An 18777-nucleotide genomic window follows, 5' to 3' on the forward strand; every position below is an offset into this window, starting at 1 on the left:
TTGGCACCCCAAAGAAAAACAAGAGAAGGATCTCGCACCAAATATTCTCCACTCTCAATTTCCATTAATAAATAAAAATGCTACTTGCAGAACAGATTTATGGTACTGGTTTGTGAGTGTAAAAAAAGAGTCTAGACTGTTTCTTACTCTGCTATTTGGCTTCAGACTCATCCTAAAGTGAGTTTTGGCATTGTGTCTAATGAAAACAAGTAGACCAAGAGAAAGGCATCCACTGGGCTTTCAGCAGCAATGACTGAGTAATGTGGTAGTGCTACAGACTTGTGCTTCTCTTTCCATTTGGGGACAAAATTTAATAATTCTCATGTGAACTTGCAAATTTTAAATAGCTTGGTTTGTTCACTACAGAATTAACACATTATAGTTATTTTAATCATGCTTTTCTAAAGCTACCTGTCTTGATGGTCTCTGCTTTCTGTCACTAATAATTAGTTTCAGTTGCCAAAGAAACTACAATTTGAACTTACAAACATTTTATAGTATATTCTTTTGTATTCGGTGACTTTTATTAGGGAAAAAAACTCCAAAACAATTAAATTACACTGCCATGGTGCTATTAAGTAAAATTTAGATGTGCCAAGCATTTAAAAACTACTTTTAGATCACTATGCTGATAACAGAGTGGAAGAAAGCAAACTAAGAGCACACATTTTCTAAAGAAGCTGTAAGAAGAAAAGAGTAATTAGCACTCTCAGTGGAAAAAAAAAAGCCTCAAATGTCTTAAATGGAATCTTCAGTGCAGATATCCATCACCAAATGTTGACGAGTTCACCACTTTTTCACTTATGATTAAATATCCACCCCATAGCTAGAAATTTTTCAATACCGGATATGTCTCTGTCCGTATTGCTGTGACATCTACAAAGAATACGATGTTATTCTGTACCTGCACCAGACTTCAAACTGGATTCCTCCTCCAGCCGCTCCTGGTGCCATAAATGCACCGACCAGGAGCCTCTGGACTGGGACATCAGCAGGAACCAGCAAAGAGTGATGATGCTCATCATTAAAGACGGGATCAGGGACGCACAAAGTGGTTGCTGTGCGAAACGGCTTTAATTTGATGCCTACAAGTCAAGCAGAATTGGTTAAAAATGGTTGCATTTGCAGGTTTCAACCTTTTTGTATTCGCAGTCCTTCAGGAGGCCGGACTCGTGGACAGTAAGTTAAATCCTCCTGCCAGAAGGCTTGCTCTTCTGAGTTTGCTTCACAAATCTTTTACAAGCAAATTCACGCAGTCCTATGAAACTGTGAGCCACAGGCTGAAAACTACTGTTGAATGTGGCTGGAAGCTGACGTAGTCCACAGAAGTTCTTATGGAACAATGTTACCAACTGTCATTTTTCAGAGGAAATATATATTAGTGATTCAAAGCACTCAAAGTCAACACTAAATCCTTTTCTACAACTGGAATTAGTTAAATACTCCTTATAATCAAAATGATCTAAACCAGGCAAGTCTTCTCTTGGTGTATCCATGAAAATGAGCACCTTGGAAGGCTTCTGCATGTAAAGCCTTTGTTGAATTTAACTGTACACAATCTCAATACTCCCTGTGAATCTGTTCTTGTACCTTTGCAGGATCAGTTGGCGAAGCCCTCTAGGATCTTTAACAAAAAGGTAACATGTGAAGAGATTCAGAACAGGGAACTTTGCCACCTGCCTCAATCAAAGCAGGCTTTTAATTTACGGACACAGCCCAAGTACGCAGATCTTCTGAGGAAAGCAAGCGTTGGCTGCATGAAAGCTCAGAAAAACACACACCCTCTTACTTGAGCAGAGAGAACATTACTAAACAATATTTAACAAAAGCTATGCTCTAAATAAGGATGGATTATAAAAGAAGCTTACCAGCCTCATGCAGTTCAGTTCCTCGCAGAGCACCACAGCCAGCCTCTTGAACTGGGAAATAGTACTGTACATAGCAGTCGGCCTCTCCCCAGACAGTGGATTGTAAGGGAGTGAGTCCCTTCACATTCTCCACATGGATCTCAAACACATGCTCCATCAGGTCTTCCCCTTCTTGGTCTAACTGCTAATGACACAAAGGAAATCCAGATGGAAAGGACAAGTCTTTAGGAAACAGCGTACAAGAAGACTGGGAACACAGGATTCTAGGAAGCCTGAGATAGTGGGGCAGAACCACTATCTGCCATTTTCCTCCTAAAGTTCACAGAAACATCGAAAACCTGAGAGCAATATTTTTTTTTCCTGCAAAAGCCAAAAAACCACAGCACGTAAAAAGCAAGAAAGTTCCTACATATCCAACTCGAAGGCAGTGGCAAAACCTGTATGGTACAGAACAAGGCTGTGAGAGTTAAGGTTTTGTATAATTTTGGTTTGTTTTTTTTACTGCACTTGTTATGTAGCTAGAAGGAGTGGATATGCAGGGCAATAAAAAGGGCAATAACGTCAAGACTGGTGAGAGAAAGCTGGTAATAAAACAGTACAAACAATATAATTCTGCATAGAACGTGATCATTTATAACAAAATTGGTTCCAGCATCAAAAGAGTTTGGGGATCACTGGCCTGTTAATGAACCCCCTGGTAAAATCCTTTTCACGAGTCCCTAACAGCAAGAATGGGAATTTACTGAACAATACCATTGCAGGCTTTGTAGGAGGAGGGTCCAGAGAGTGGGAAGGGCGCTGTGTGACGGGAGGTACCGTTCCTTCTTCATTTTTTAGCCTTTGCAGTGCTACTATTTGATGAGCCGACCCCATCGCCAGAATGACCCGCAGGCTTCCACTTCTACTGCCAGTGAAAACATCGATCACGGGCATATAGCTGTCCACAGCAATCACTGGGTATTGGGCTTGAAGAAGCAGGTGGGAAATCTTTGGATCTCTAGAATAGATTAAAACAAAGAAAAAACAACAAAAAAAGCCCCAGCATGAGGATGAGCCATCAGAATATGAACATGATCACACAAAGCTCATTTTAGATGGGCTTTTCAATGCAGTTAGAAACCAATCTATCGCCATCCCTCCAAAATTTGGCTCAATTACATTAGTCTTCACAAAGCACAGATCCATGAGCTGCTGAATGGAAAAGGCTATTTTCAGCAATGACAAAGTACAGCCTTCCAAAAACTAACCTAGCCTTAGCTATAAGCCAGCCTAGAGATCCGTGAGCGAGGTGATGAACTGGAAGAAGACTCCTATTAATAAACTGGAGCTACATTATACTTTTATGAGGCCGTTACATGCCTTTGGGGATGGACTTGGGCAGGAAGAAAAGAACGAACAGGGACAGTCTCTCAGTGAAATGTAAAATCCTCTAATAATACACTGAGGATATACACAAGTAAACTACAGTGGATTACTAAAAAACAAATATATAAATGACACACTAATAATTAACAAAGTAGCCGGTTCCAGCACCATCTGATCTCCACCTATCACTAGTCTGACCAAAATAAACGGAATTAATCCTTTGCATTAGAAAGAATCTCTTCTGTCCAGTATTTCCATTAATTTAAATTGTTTTAAGCAGGTATATTACTTGACTGAACAAGAAGCCAAAACACTGAACCAGAAAGAACAAAGAGCTCTGGAGAGACCCATCAGATAAGATGACAATTAAAACATGAAGCATTTAGAGACCTTTTTGATACATTTGAAGCATTATCCTGTGCTGCGCAAACCAACGTCATCCCTAGCAATGGGATCTATGCAGAGGATACTCAGGAACAAAATCGCTCAATCAATCGTAACCTTGGAAAATCACCAACGGAAAGCCACACTTACTTTTCCTGTGTGGTCACTTTGATCTCTTACAGTTTTACTCTTTCACAGGACCACAAGTTAACCTGGCTCCAAACCTGATGCAGCAGAGTCTCTTTATTTCTCACAGTCTACTTGTATTTCTGTACAAGGGCAGTGTAACTTACACATACACTGCTCAGTGTAAGAAAGTGGCAAAGGATGCTTGGCAGGACAAAAACGCCTAAAAAAGTCTAATCAAGAACCCTCCCACACAAACCCTAGACACCACCCTTCCCTTCTTTCTCTAAGCATCAGTTAAGATATATCCCAACCCAATAAAATATGGAACAAAGATGTTTACTTGAATGAGATGTAAAACTGATGCAAAGGAAGTTTCACTAATCCCAACAGTCTGTCACAGCCAGGGTTTGCCATCTTGTTCCATGCTTCAATAATCATGATGTTGTTCTTCAGTCGCTCCAAGTGTTTGGAAGTCAATGAAAAAGGCATCACCTGAAAGAGTTTAGTGCGGAATTAGTACATAGAACACACTGTGAGCTGTTTGTTAAGTACAGAGCATTGTGGTAAAGCCACATTATTCCAGTCTACAAAACTGTGCTCGTTAGAAATGGAAATTAAAAATTAAATGCGTACTTGCCTAACAAGTTTCAGAAAACTGGTAGGCTTGGAGAAGAGCAAGCCAGGAAAATAAATGCAATTTAGATGAATTTTAACAGAAAATCATATGATATCTTAGAAAACATTGCTTTTACCTCTAAACTCCTGTTTACTAACCAACAGATAAATCATTTCAGACAAACATTTCAGATGTCTCTTGCTATGTTTTTACATTTCACTCTCAGTCAAAGACTAAGGATTCTCACAAATCACTAGGTATTGTTAAAAGTAAACCAAACCTGAGCACCCTGACATTTCCAAAGAAAAAGTCCATAAAAAAAAATTACAAACTCATAACATTATTAAATGCCCAAAATTCTGCTGTTTGCTGGGGAAGGCTCTGGCCCATATTAAGGTAGTAACCCACATTTCTGTGCTGATAAATCCACTGAGAAGAAAAAGAACACTGAGCAATGGAACAAACAAACAAAAAAATCTACATCTACATATTAGGATGCCAGGAAGATGCCATCAATGTGTTTTCTTGCCACAATGGAAGAAAGGAAAAGTCAACTTTTTTTAAGTTTTAACCTAAACTTTTCTGACTATTTCTCTTTTGTACTTCAAAAATCTCATTTATTATTTGGATGATTCAAGGAACTGCATTTCAAATGGTGCAATGCAGCCAAAACAGTACCGAAAATACTGTTAATATACTGGACGGAGCCAAGCAGAGAAGTCCCTACATATACAGAAGTAACTTGTCTCTGAAATATGTTTGTCAGTGCGGAATAGCACATTTCAGACAGTGTTAAACGGTGTTAGACTTGTGACTTGCCTGAGAAAAATTAAAGGCAGGTTGTGTTGTGCCCCATATGACGGCAGATCTCGTTGCCTCCTCCGTGCTGAGCAGCTTGCAGTTTAAATACACATTACAAGAACTGTGGAGCCCACAGTCTTCAACAACAAAATCCCTTCCATTCGGCACCATCAACAGCACATGCAGCAATAACCCATCTTCTTCAGATGCAGTTATTTGTGTCATCAGATTACGGGCTACGGAGGTTGGTACAGCCTGCGGTGGCCGCATGATGTTTATGCTGGCTGCTCCCGCCTTCCGCGAGTCCTCACCGTTGTGAAGTTTTAAGCGGCGAGAGCTTTCTGCATTTACACTCTTCCCATTTGGCTCCTGGAGTTCCAGCCGGGGACTTCTTACAGCATGAGCTGGGACTCGCTGCACAGCCATGGCCGACCTGGCAGCGGTGCGGGTGAAATCTTTGTTGTCGGCTGCAAGCTCTAAGGATACCTGCATCACGCAAGGCAAAGCGGGTCGATCAGAAGATACGCCCCACGCAAAGACAAGAGATTGCAACGTAAACTCAGGAAAATGCATTGCATGCTTTGTTTGAGAACTGTGTTAGATCATCACCCAGAAGGCTCACCTTCAGAGATGTGCTGGTTACAAGCTACAACTGTCACTGCAAAATAAACTACAGGCGGTTTTATCAAACAGACCACTAATTCAAGTACAAAACCATACAATTTCAGCTGAATAAATGAAAAAAATTAAAACCAATCACAAAGCTGACTGAAAAATTAACACCTACCCAGCCGAGGTGAAAAGTACTGTGACAAGGTATCACAACTGTCATTTTCTCCATTTTAAAATTATTAGAAATAAATGTTTCTCTCTGATTGTTTTCTTTCGCTTTTACATTCCCTGCTGATTTTAGCCGTCCCTAACTTTTCTCCCTTCTGTGAGCTTCTTTGTCTCTCCAATGGTCTACATATTCCACTGCATTTGTCTTTTTTTTTTTTTTGAGGTTGGGTTTTTTTGGCTTTTGTTTTGTTTTTTAAAAATCTGTCCTACATCTGAATTGCCTCTTCATGTCGTCAAGATTTGCAAGACAAATAGTTAGATTGGTATGAATGAAAATGTGCGTGTGAAAGCAATGAAAGAAACACCAGAACAAGGGTTAGAGGAATTGCAAGTGTTAATTTGCAAGTGTTAATTACTACAGAGCATGATAGATCTGCTGGATTCATTCACGTGACAAGGCAGCAAGAAGGGGAGGAACAGACTGAAGCCCAGAAGATAAGGTAACAAGATAAAGAAAAGGACTGGAGCCACAAAATGCCCAAATAAGGAAAACCAAGTAATCAGACTCAAGAATTTTGCCTATGACTTAGGAGGGACGAGACAAGATATTGCGGCAAAAGATCCCAAACTGTATCTACTCCTAAAGGACGTAAAGAACACATCTGAAGATGAGGAGTTCCAGGCCATCTGTCAGAAAGAGCACAAGAAATTCAAAGCAGACTCAAGAGCTCACATCCCTTATCCTCCATGCCCTGGCCAGAACAGCCGGGCACTCATGTACTGCTCATGGGTAGGTATTACATCAAGTGAGTGAAATCTAAGAGACAGGGTGACCAAAATCAGTTTTCCTTAAGTATTAGCTTCCCTTTCCATAAGTTCTTGCATTGAACTTTGGTTTATTAATTCCCCACAACACCTTCCACTTTTCTGCTCTCACACCTCGTTCCACTCCATCCTCTCCTGCACCACACACCATTTCTCCTCCTCGCCTTCAATTAACTCCTCCCACACCTAATCTCTACACTTTGTGTTTCACCCTTCTGTAGTTCCTCTACTGACAGCTCTGCTGAATTGGCTTCTCTGGAAGAATCATAGAATCACAGAATCATTTAGGTTGGAAAAGACCTTTAAGATCATCAAGTCCAACCGTTAACCCAGCACTGCCAAGGCCACCACTAAACCATGTCCCCAAGCACCACATCTACACGGCTTTTAAATCCCTCCAGGGATGGGGACTCCACCACTGCCCTGGGCAGCCTGGTCCAGTGACTGACAACCCTTGCGGTGAAGAAATATTTCCTGATCTCCAACCTAAACCTCCCCTGGCACAACTTGAGGCCATTCCCTCTTGTCCTATCGCTTGTTCCTTGGGAGAAGAGACCGACCCCCACCTGGCTACAGCCTCCTTTCAGGGAGTTGTAGAGAGCCATCAGGTCTCCCCTCAGCCTCCTCTTCTCCAGGCTCAACACCCCCAGTTCCCTCAGCCGCTCCTCATCAGACTTGTGCTCCAGACCCTTCCCCACTCCGTTGCCCTTCTCTGGACACGCTCCAGCACCTCAATGTCCTTCTTGGAGTGAGGGGCCCAAAACTGAACCCAGCACTCGAGGTGCGGCCTCACCAGGGCCCAGTACAGGGGGACGGTCGCTGCCCTGGTCCTGCTGGCCACACCATGGCTGATCCAAGCCAGGATGCTGTTGGCCGCCTTGGCCACCCAGGCACACTGCTGGCTCCAGCCACTCTGCCCCAAGCCTGTAGCGGTGCCTGGGGTTGTTGTGCCCCAAGGGCAGGACCCGGCACTGAGCTGTGTCGAACCTCACACAGTTGCCTCGGCCCATGGATCCAGCCTGTCCAGATCCCTCTGTAGAGCCTTCCTGCCCTCCCGCAGATCAACACTCCCACCCAACTTGGTGTTGTCTGTGAACTTACTGAGGGTGCCCTCGATCCCCTCATCCAGATCATTGATAAAGAGATTAAAGAGAACTGAAAGAAGTTTCAGAGCCCCTGTGACAGAGAACATCGCTCATCCTGTGAACTACAAAGTGACAGAAGCAATCCATGATCATGTTCTCTGGGAATAATTTAGGAGCTCTGAATGTAAAATACTCTCTTAACCCTTCACTCGCTAATCTAGAGACCTGTTTATTCTCAGAACCAGCAAATCTCTCAAATATGCTGGGCAGGACCATTAATACTCCTCAATCAGAAGTTGAGCACGCTGGTAGAAGCTTTGGCTGGAGAAGATAACTCCTGAAGTAACAAATTGGTACCAATGACAGGGAGGAAGCATCAGGCCTCTGTGTCAGGAGAGACCTCAGCTCATGTCACACTCCCAGCCCTGAACACATGCCACTCAAAATCTACCTCTAGACTGGTTTCTGTATCTAAGCCCTAGCTTTTATTGACCCTCAGTTTACCCTGCAGCCAGGGGAACTTCACACAGCAACATCCTTAGACTTGGAGGAGGTTCAAAATATTTCTCCAAAACCCTAAGGGAAAAAAAATGGGGTCATGTTATCTTGTATTGGTCTTGCAAATCTTCACATCTGAGACCTGGCAAATTAAAACAAAGAGAGAAAAGAAAGAGGAGGAAAAATAAAAAAAAAGAGAGAACATTCAGCCAAAATTAGTAACAACAGGTTGTTTAACTCAGACTCCGTATGGTAAAACACATACCTTTAGTGGTCCAACTTGTGTCTGACCTCCCTCTTTTTCCACAGGTATTTCACAGCTGACAGTGAGCAGCTCAGACCGAATAACCTGGCATAACTGCAGCACTGCTGAGCCAATGGCCACTGGCTGAGGGCAGAAAAAGAATCCATTTTGCAAGATTTCTGTCGGGTTTAAGGAACTAAGGGCATATTGGGGAACAAAAGCCTTCTGAGAAGCCGTGGGCAGCCGCTCACCCTCCCCATTCCTATAACACTACTTATACCAATGGGGATTTGCAGGCAAGTTTCCCTTAGTTCCAATTTCAAGTATCACTAAGAAAACAGTAAGGAAAATTCTTCCAGTTCCTACAGTAAACAGTTCCAGATTAAGGCAAAAATGAACATCCCAAATCCTAGAACTGAGCAAAATTTCCATACTTAAAGGTGCAATTATTCACTTATTACAAGAAAAACTCCGAGTAGAACAGATGGGCAGATATCCTTGGTGGTGATTAAACCAGAACATAAGCTGAGTTAACGCCTCTCACTGTCTTCATCACACACAGATGATTCCACAAACATTTTTAATGAAGAGAAAGATACCTTCCCCCCCCCCACCAAATACACAAGTTACACCAGTTTCTCACACCTCACATTATTCCCCTTACCCTGGGGACAGTAACAATATCAACTGCATCCATATTAACTCATTCTATATTGCTCAAGGTGCTGTGTTCTCACTGAAGACTAACACTTCTAATTGATCCAACAGGCTTAAACAGCAAGAGATTAGTTTCACAGATGAGGGAAGGACAAATTTTTTTGCCCGTCAGTCTCAAAGTCAGGAAATCATTTAGTTGGGTGACAAGATTGAACAGCAACTCATTCAAATGATAGTATCTGCACATAATGTCATTTCCCTTCATAATATCTGGCAATGGTCGATTAAGAAGTGGCTTGCTCAAGCCACATTACTTTGACTGGTTTGCCTCTGATGAAAAGCCACTGCTGTCTGCGTAAATATTTGACGGAAATCAAAATGCCAAGACTTTCTTTGCTTTTTCCATACACCAAGTATAAACAACTTTTAATCAGTACCTTTTTCTGTGTGCTTTTTCTCATGTAGATTTTAAAAGCAAGGTCAGAGCTCCACCAGTGCTCTATCATCGTTCCACCAAAATGGACAGGGAACACAAACCGCTGCTGAAATTTCACCACTGCAAGGAATACAGAGATTTGTGAGCTCTCAGCTGGATTCAGAGGTCACCTGTCTTTTGAGCTTGATCAGGAACAAAGAAATCTTCGGTCTCTGCAAAGAACATGCAGGGCGAGTAGAGACACATGAAGTTCAGAAGGTTTGAGGGGAAAGCGATGGCACTTCTGAGAAGGATGGACAAACACGTGGAGAGCGTTTGCACATCTGCCAGAATCAGAGAACAAGCAAGGATGGGAGCTGAAGGGGGAAGGGCTGTCGCTGGAACCCTCAACAAGAATCTCTCATGGTTTCAACCTATTAAATTATGTTATGATTCTGTAGGTAATTTACTACTACTTTTTTTTTCTCACATGAGCAACAAATACTCAAAATTAACTGAATATAAATAAACTTTCCTGTGGAGATTGCTCTGTTACACACACAATCATTTAATTTTGCATTATTTATTAACACTGAGCCCGAAGTAAACTGTCCTTCATTTTCCAAGGCCAGAAAATAGCAGGAGGGCAGCACAACAAAATTAATATTATAACAGCATCTAAAGGCTGCAGCTGATACCAAGTCTCTGTTATCCCAGCACCCAGTAAGACTCCCTTCTTCAGTGGGAGAACCCTGTCTCATTTTGAGCAATATATTTCAAGACGTATCTTCAGAGAGTCAAAGCTGAGCTGCAAGAATAAGCGTAGGTTCAGGAGAAAAGTAGTATCTGCAAGAAAAGACTGAACAAATTGGTATTTAGTCTAGAAAAAGAGAAGAATAAGGAGAAGTACAAGAGTTTTGAAGTAGTATGCTTTGCATGTTCACAACAGATAAAGTAAGTATTCTTGTGATGAGAAAAACTCAGGTCAAACATAAGGAAACTTTTCCAGCAGGAAGCGCAGCACTTTCACAGCTGGGGACCCTATTGAATCTCTTCCATCGGGCATCTTTAATAAACGAGATAAACAGCTCTCAGGAAAGATAACAGTACGCTGGATTGACTAGATGGCTTCTTCAAATTATTTTCAGACGTATCTCTTTTTCTAGGTTCCAAAGAGCTGAAATCTAACCACACAAAACAAAGCGCAGGAGGCTGTATTATCTTTGTATTACAAAGAGCCCAGGTTCAGAAGAATTCGATGTTTTCTCTAGATACAAATGGAGAATACACAAGAGAACTCAGGTTTTCCTGCCCCAGAACTCTCAAGTACCACCCAGAAAGACACAAAGCCAGCGAGTGACCACATGGGAGAGGCATCTGAAAGTCACCCTGGAATTCCAGTTTCTGGGGCAACTGGGCAGAGAGGATCTTGCTCATACAGCATTCTCCACTGACTGAGGACAGAAACATAACAAAAATTGTTTGCAGGGATACAAACACCGGTGACTCTCAGTAAAGAGATTAATGTCTACTGATTTAAGCACAGGACTTGTCAGGATTTCTCGGACCCAGAAACCTCTCTGAGTAATGTGCTTCAGCATCTGGAAAAATTAGGTATTTATTTGAGATATAAGCATCTCTGATATTTCTCAAAGTACTTTATAATATTCACTCTATTGCAGAAACGATACTGGGTTTATGTTGAAATGAAGGAATGGGCTTACTGACCTGTCCCTAAGAAAAGAAATGTGAAAATCCCAGTATGACTGCTTCTTGGAAGCAAAAAAAAATATCATAATCTCTCGGCTTCCTCCTCCCCGAGAGGAGCACTCCACTGCCTGCAGCACAGCAAGTCTGTTGGCAGAGATGTCACTAATCATAACAAGACTGTATTTTTCAGGCAGCCAAGAAAATACATAGAAAATGTTATTAAATAATTTCTAAGAGATGAAGGAGTCAACAAAACTCAATACAAGGGTGAAAAATAATGCTCTTACCATCATCGGTGATTTTACTTGAAGCTATACGAATTACTTCTGTTGTTATGGAGACCTGTCCTTTTTCATCCTTGGAGGCTCCCACAGGAAAGTGGTACTCAACAAAGAAGGTACTATGAATAAAAAAGTGAATGGATGATCACAATCCATCAAAAATCTAATGTACATAATGAAACTGAACATAGCAGGCAAGTTTCATATTCACAATTTATTAAGTTACTCTATTTTTTTAGAATAATTGAACTACCTATTTGAGGAATTCCTTCAACAGATTACGTATATGTCAGATTCTCCTCAAAAAAACCCCAACCCTTTTGTTTTCAACATACTGTCACACACAAAGCATATTTGTACCTCCCCAAAATCCCAGAAAAAGCACAGCCTGAAGTGAGCCCGCACCAGGATGAATTATTCACATCTCTAACTTTCAGAAGTCTACGGTATATAATTTCCTGAGAGGAGCAGAGAAATGAGAAGACCTCAGAAGCCTGGAGAGCTCCTGTAAAATGGACTACACAACAAACCTCAGAGAAATCTACCTCGAAGGCAGAAGTAACAAACTGGTGAGAAACAATCCTCCTTACCATTTATTAACTGATGCAGGCCTTGGAGGCTTCCCCACTACGCCTTTCTTTTTTGGTGTAATCTGGATGCTCTCCGGAGAGATTTTCAAGCTTTCAATGATGACTCTGGCTAGGTGGATTTGCTCCAGCAATGCCAACCTGTCTGCGCTCAAGGATGTGACGTGAGTTTCTTCTGTGTGATCTTGTGGAGGAGCAAGCGGTCTAGTAGGAGAGCAGCTGAAGGGATAAAACTGAGAATCAGGACTACACAAACAATATTAACAAAATCCCGTGAAGGAAAAATTGTAGTTTGGTGGGATATTATTTAAAAACTGCTCACGGTTCATTAAAATGCACATTTAAAACGTATTTTTTACAACAAATTTGGTGGTCTCTGTAATGCAAATCTTACAATATACAATATTTAGTGTACGTAACTGGGGGGAAAAAAAAGCAACAATGTTCTACATTGTTGGAGTTTTGAAAAAAGCTTATGCAGTCTAACTCTTAAAAAAGAAAAGTTTCGTTTAATGTCGTATGCAAAAAAGGGAAAAGATACAGTTATCTGTCAAGTCACTGCTGCAGAGGAACAGCAACAGGACTTCTGTCATAATTTAAAATCTCACTTGCACTCTATTTGTAAGGCTTGACTTGTAAATGGTTTTGTGTTGGCACCTCTGGAGATATGAATTTTACCTGAATGTAAAAATAGCAGTATTTGTAAGAAAAGTTTCAGAAATAATTGTTTGGAGCTGAATTAGAGAAAAAAAAATCATAAAACCTTAATACTAACTGGCATTGTACAAGTAAAGCTTGATAACTGAATTTATAGGGACACTGTTTTACTGGTTCTGTCATGGGAAAAAGGGAATATGAATTTTATACACTTAAGAGACATTGTACAAAGACAGATAATAGGATGCAGGTTATTTCATATCTGTTACATACACAGAACTGCACAAAGCTGGTCTGGAGTATGGGTTTTTTTTCAGCACAGGGATTAATTTAGCATTTAGGTTGCACAGTGATTATTGTTTCAGGAGATAGGGCGAGAGTTTAGTCGAGAGGCCTGCTCAGGCCTTACCATTTCTGCTTCCACAGTTCAAAAATATTATTACTAGGCTTATTGCATTTTTGGCAAACCCGTGATTTTAACTAATTGCATCTCAATAGTTTCTTTAACAACATACAGCAGTTCCTCCATCATTCGCAGAGACCCTACGAAAACTCCCCACCAAAATGGTTATTCAGTGAATTGCGTGACAATGACAGAGCACAATAACAGTGCGAGTCTTGCTAATACTGACTTACAATGAGCAAGAGGCTGCCAAACAAGTCACTAATGCAACTATTTACCTGGGTTTAATTTCTGTCACCTTCTGATCCCGATCAAAGGCATTAGAATCCTTCTGTGGATTCACTGGATCAGCTTTCTTGGGAGTTTCTGTCTTGGTTACTTTTTTGGAGGGGTTAACATCATCATCACTGAGGAAATCACTTAAACTGGAATCAGATTTCTGAAACAGAAATAATGCATATAAAATAAGAAGTTAACTATCATTGTCAAGAAAGATACATCATGGTCATGATACAGAAAGAAAAAAGAAAAACAACTTGCAGATCGCATAATTTGAGACAATTCAAATTGTAGCATATTTTTTCAGAGGTTTAAAAAAAAAAGTCTTCATGGACAGCCTCCGTCCTAGCAATTTCCAAACTCACTGCTTGACTTTGTAGTCTTAATAGTATTCTTTTAACAACATTAATTTTAAGCAACGTTCTTGCAAGCTTCTGCATGATACTTAAAGTTTATTGAGCCTTACAAATACTGAAATTTGTAGCCTTTTTTGATGCAGGCTTCTGATTTTCTTCACCTTAGGGACTACATATTAACACCTTCCTTGTGCTCTCCACTTACAGGATCCGTGTAAAAAAGACTCTCTAGCAGACTCTGGTCATAATGGGGATCATTGAGTTCACTGTCATACACCTCACTCCCGAGAGAGAGAGAATCCAAAAGGGAATTTGTCCGATCCCAGAAACGCGCGGGAGATGATAAATCAGCACTGTGGATACAACAGAAAGAAACATAACTTGGTGTTGCAAGTTCTGCAGTCAATGTCTTATGAATTTTGACAATACCGTCTATTCTCTACTGGATTTGTGCTATACTGACTCCGGATACAGCCAAACTGTGCTGAAATAGCGCCATGCCCAACCTAATACATGTCTGTGACCCAAGCTGAGCGGTTATCTTGTGATAACATCTCTGGACCCAATGTGAAAAAAGCGCATGGGAAGATATATCCATGGAATGGCAGAACAGTTGAGGTTGGAAGGGATCTCTGGGGATCATCTAGTCCAACCCCTGCTCAAAGGTAGAGGATGCAAATAAAAAAATTGTCTGGTTGGATTCTGAATTATCTCCAAAACTGGAGATTACACAACCTTTTTGGGCAATCCATTCCAGTGCTTGATGACTTTCATCTTAAAATACACCTATTAATATCTATTTATAATTTTTATCCATTATTACTTTATAACTTTTGGAATGCTTTAAAATACCAGTAATACGTACAGACAGTTTAATAAAAAAATAAAGACAAGCTATATCTGAGCAGGTAAATACAAGTTTCTTTAGAACATGGTTGGAGCAAGTTGGATTTTGGTTGGTTTAAGGGTTTTCTAGCTGTGCTGTGAGTTCAAAACAAAACACTTCAGTGTCATCCAGTGAAAAACCACAGGGAAAAAATCAGTGAACTGAAATTTTGAACTGTATCTGACACAGAAGCTGTTATGTTTCATATCCCCAATTTGGATAAAGACATCCTAAGCATCATTTATACTCTTATTACTCCTCACAAAATGAGACAAAAATGTCTGTTTAATATTTGCAGAAAGATTAAAAATAACTATTGGTTCTCTCTGTTTTTCATTTACAGGCTGCAAGTTCTTCAGAGAAACATTGTGTTTGTTCTATGGACTTAACATTTTAGGGCACAACAGTTACAACTATTTAAATAATTTCAGTATTATCAAAGATTGTGGTTAATCTTTCTGACATGATTTTGACATCAAGGGACCTCCATCACTTGCACATATGATTCACTGGTTGCATTTCCAGAAACGGGGAGAACTTGAAGAGTCAAGAGGCATTTTTCAGCATCAAGCGCTCAAATAAAGACACTTTCGCAGTAACCCCCAGTGCATTACGCTCACCTGCCCAATAATAACTGTATTGCTCTCTCTTCAGAGTTTAGGTCAAATTGCTGACCTGCAACTTCAGATGCGAAGAGCTGGGGATCTTCAGGAGCGGGCACAAAATTTGACCTCAAGCCTTTTGGGCTCCTGGATAACAGTGATTGCAGCACAGGGAGCAGTAAAAGGAAAAATAAAGATATTAAGGTACGTTCAAGATTAATCCATCAAGGATAAATATCAAAGGTTATGTACAGCCTTCTCCAGTTTGTAATTTAATCTCTAGATACACAAAAACTTTCTGCAGCCCTGCAGTCTGCTGCAAGTCACATCCAAAGTCTTTTACTTTGCAATGTCATAGAATCATAGAAGAATTTTAGGTGAGAAAAGAACTTTAAGATCATCAAGTCCAACAGTAAAGGTTGGCCCAGTCTTGCAGTTTAAGCACAGCTGCTGCAAACAAGAAGAGAGAGGACCTGAGAAAGCAAGCCAGATGTTTATAAATGATGTCCAAAATCACCTACTTTTAAACAAATTGGAATAGTTTGAGCAGAAATCATTTAAATTGTGTTTGCAACAGCATCACTGGCTGTCAAAAACAATATTTTCTGATTTATAGGGGAACAAAAGGCATTTTCCAAACACAAGGAATTGAAGTTTCTCCTGTAAAAAACGTGCATTTGTCCTAGCACTTCTAAATTTTAATTTCACTGAATTGAGAGCATTTACTAAGCCTAGTACTAGACACAGTTGGAGTTAGAAGTCGAAAAGGCAAAAAACCTTTTTTTTTCTCAATCTGCTAAGAAAGATCATATGGTAGAAGATAATGACTACTAATTCTGAGAACAGTTTTAGATGCAAATGGGTATTTTGGCACCAAGAGATGCAAACTAGAATGCACACAAGTACTCAATTTACGTCACTAATTACTTACATTCCTTTGAAAATCCGTTCTCTGTGATGAAGTACCATTCAATTTGCTGTGTTCTTTACATTACTCTTATTCCTTATCAACATTTAATATTTTCTTATCAAATAACTGTACTAAATACAAATATACTGTGAAACAAAATTAAAATCAATGACTTAAATCAAGGCTTACTACATGATGATTAAAATCAATTCACAAAATTCAGGCTTTTATTCACAAGTCATTTCCCATCTGAATGAGAATCCTAAAATACATCACATGAACCTCAGTATTTAAAGTTTTCCTGACAAGGCCTCAAAATTTATGGTTTGGAACTTAATCTCACTTCCCCCTTTTCCAAGCTCACCTTGTTGTTGCTTTGAAATCGTCTCTCTCTATAAAAGGAGACACTTCATTCAGTTCAATCTCCATGTCCGGGCTAGACTTCATTGCAGAAATAACCATGGCATCGCGGAGTTTATTGCCTTGATCCAGAAGAGCTGAGAAATAAGCAGAAGGATTAAATCTCAGCATTCAAATGCAATTTAAAAGCAATGTGTAAACACAATAAATGTGCCAGCTACAGTCAAGAAATTTCTGTCTTCGGCTGTTACAAAGAGAGCTTGACATACTGGAGATTAAGTGCGTGCTATACACTATAAAACAGATAGCACAGCTGGGAGTGAGCGAGAGTAATCCTCTATCAGTCTCCCGCTCAGAGCTGTACAAATAACTCATCTGCACACGTCGAGTCAGGCATTAGAGGGGCATTATTAAGATACGCAGCAAGATTAATTTATGGAAGAGTAGCTTGTCACCTTAGGATGTCTCAACAGCAGTCCAATTTTAGGTCTTCTCTGTAGGTACAAAAACCCCCTCAAATATGGAAATGTGCCCTACTTTGATGCTCATTTGAATCCAGTGCAGGATGGCTGTGATCTAAAAGGGATGCTAACGGTCAGATGATGGAAATTATTTTCCATCTGAAAATGCCGATGGCATAGAAACCCTCCCAAGAGCTACCTGAAGGTGAGCGGCACCTTCGATGGACATCTTGGAGGATGTGGCAAGGATTAAACAGTCTGTGAAGCCGAACTTCCTTTTCTTTAATCCCTCCAGATCAGAGCTCAGGCATAGTGATAAGGCAGCACGTTTTACCTGATCTGGATATTCAAGCCACCTTCCAACAAGACTAAATCAATAGTTTTTAATTAAAGGCCTTTTTGTTATCATTTTGTTTGAAATAATACAGCGAGAGCATGCAAAGTATCATTTTTCCTTAAGTCTTTATCTCTAGATAGACACTTCAAATAGTATCAAGAACTATTTATTGTGAAATCTAAAAGATGATGCCAAATTGTATACAAACCCGAAAGCAGGTCTTTTGTAGCTGGGTTATGCAAAGAGAGCACCCGCGTGTTTGTTCTAGCAGGTGCTTCAGGATCAGTGCTGGTGGGAAATGACACTCGGTGATTTGAAGGATTCACTTTCAAACATTCATCTGGTAAAATCAGACGGTGATGAGAAGCAGAAAAAGTGTCCTTTATGTTTTCAGAGTTCTCTTGAAAGAGCAAATAGTCCTTTCCTCTATTGAAAAACAAAACATTATTTCAATAGCAGCTAAAGTGGATCGGTAAAGGGATTCAAACCTCTTCAAATGGTCCCTAGCACTGCAGCTGCTGCCTCTTCAGTACATGCTCCAAAAAGAAACGCGACACATTATCTTAATGACTCCTCATCTTCCACTTATACCATCAGAGAGACCAGCTCAAGCTGTAAGTAAAAGATTTGTGGCACCTCTGGTCTCAACCAGCATAGCTTGAACTAAGTCAATGCAGGGTGCAAATTTACATCAGATGAGAAACTGTACGTGTAAGCCCTGAAATGCTGAATTTCATATAAAATGCACACTCAAAAAGATCTAGTATTCCATAACTCACAAATGCATAGCTATTACTTAAAAAAAAAAAAAAAAGTATGTGAACTGCAAAATAAACCAGAATTTTGTCATGGGGGAAAAAAGATACCTGGGAGTTGTGTCTCTGCTATTGTTAACAGACTCTTGGTCAGTAATAGTCACCCATGTTTGCTTGGATTGCTGTGATGGAGTAAGAAACTGGGGCTTGCTGCTTCCCTGAGCAGGAGCGACATCTAAACTTGCATCTGTGGTTGGGATAGAGCTGCTGGTGTCATACAATTCTGGCAGAGGTTCTAGAACTAGTGAGACCTGAAAGACAGCACGCGAAAATTTCGTTGTTTTCTTAATGAAGTGCAACACAATACTCTATTCAACTTTACTCATCATGCTATGGAAAACTGTTGTTTTTCTATACAAAGTAATATTTATATCATGCAGTTACGTAACATCATAGAACTCTGACATATTTACAACTACTTATTTCACATTCCATGTTTTCAAATCACAGGCAACTATCTTTCAGC

At 40.3% G+C, this 18777-nt stretch overlaps 1 protein-coding gene across 7 annotated transcripts in view; it reads right to left on the reverse strand.

The window, feature by feature from the left end:
* The window catches only part of C2CD3 (C2 domain containing 3 centriole elongation regulator), a 52836-nt gene that overhangs the window by 32352 nt on the left and 1707 nt on the right, over positions 1-18777 (reverse strand). For 5 of the 7 annotated variants that reach the window (XR_008578264.1, XM_054835235.1, XM_054835212.1 and 2 more), the window contains exons 4-18: positions 18363-18562; positions 17705-17922; positions 16703-16835; positions 15447-15575; positions 14146-14293; positions 13584-13744; positions 12249-12464; positions 11665-11777; positions 9690-9808; positions 8617-8739; positions 5182-5649; positions 4087-4238; positions 2622-2865; positions 1869-2052; positions 905-1085 (exon numbers count right to left, since the gene is read on the reverse strand). Coding sequence is in view for 6 of the 7 variants with exons in the window: in XM_054835235.1 (XP_054691210.1) it covers positions 905-1085; positions 1869-2052; positions 2622-2865; positions 4087-4238; positions 5182-5649; positions 8617-8739; positions 9690-9808; positions 11665-11777; positions 12249-12464; positions 13584-13744; positions 14146-14293; positions 15447-15575; positions 16703-16835; positions 17705-17922; positions 18363-18562 (2789 nt within the window). In the remaining variant the exon portion in view is untranslated. The remainder of the gene's footprint in view (positions 1-904; positions 1086-1868; positions 2053-2621; positions 2866-4086; positions 4239-5181; positions 5650-8616; positions 8740-9689; positions 9809-11664; positions 11778-12248; positions 12465-13583; positions 13745-14145; positions 14294-15446; positions 15576-16702; positions 16836-17704; positions 17923-18362; positions 18563-18777) is intronic. The other 2 variants (XM_054835226.1, XM_054835243.1) reach the window with 2 other exon arrangements.

Source organism: Grus americana, chromosome 1, assembly GCF_028858705.1.
Source record: "Grus americana isolate bGruAme1 chromosome 1, bGruAme1.mat, whole genome shotgun sequence".
In the NCBI taxonomy this organism is placed as follows: Eukaryota; Metazoa; Chordata; class Aves; order Gruiformes; family Gruidae; genus Grus; species Grus americana.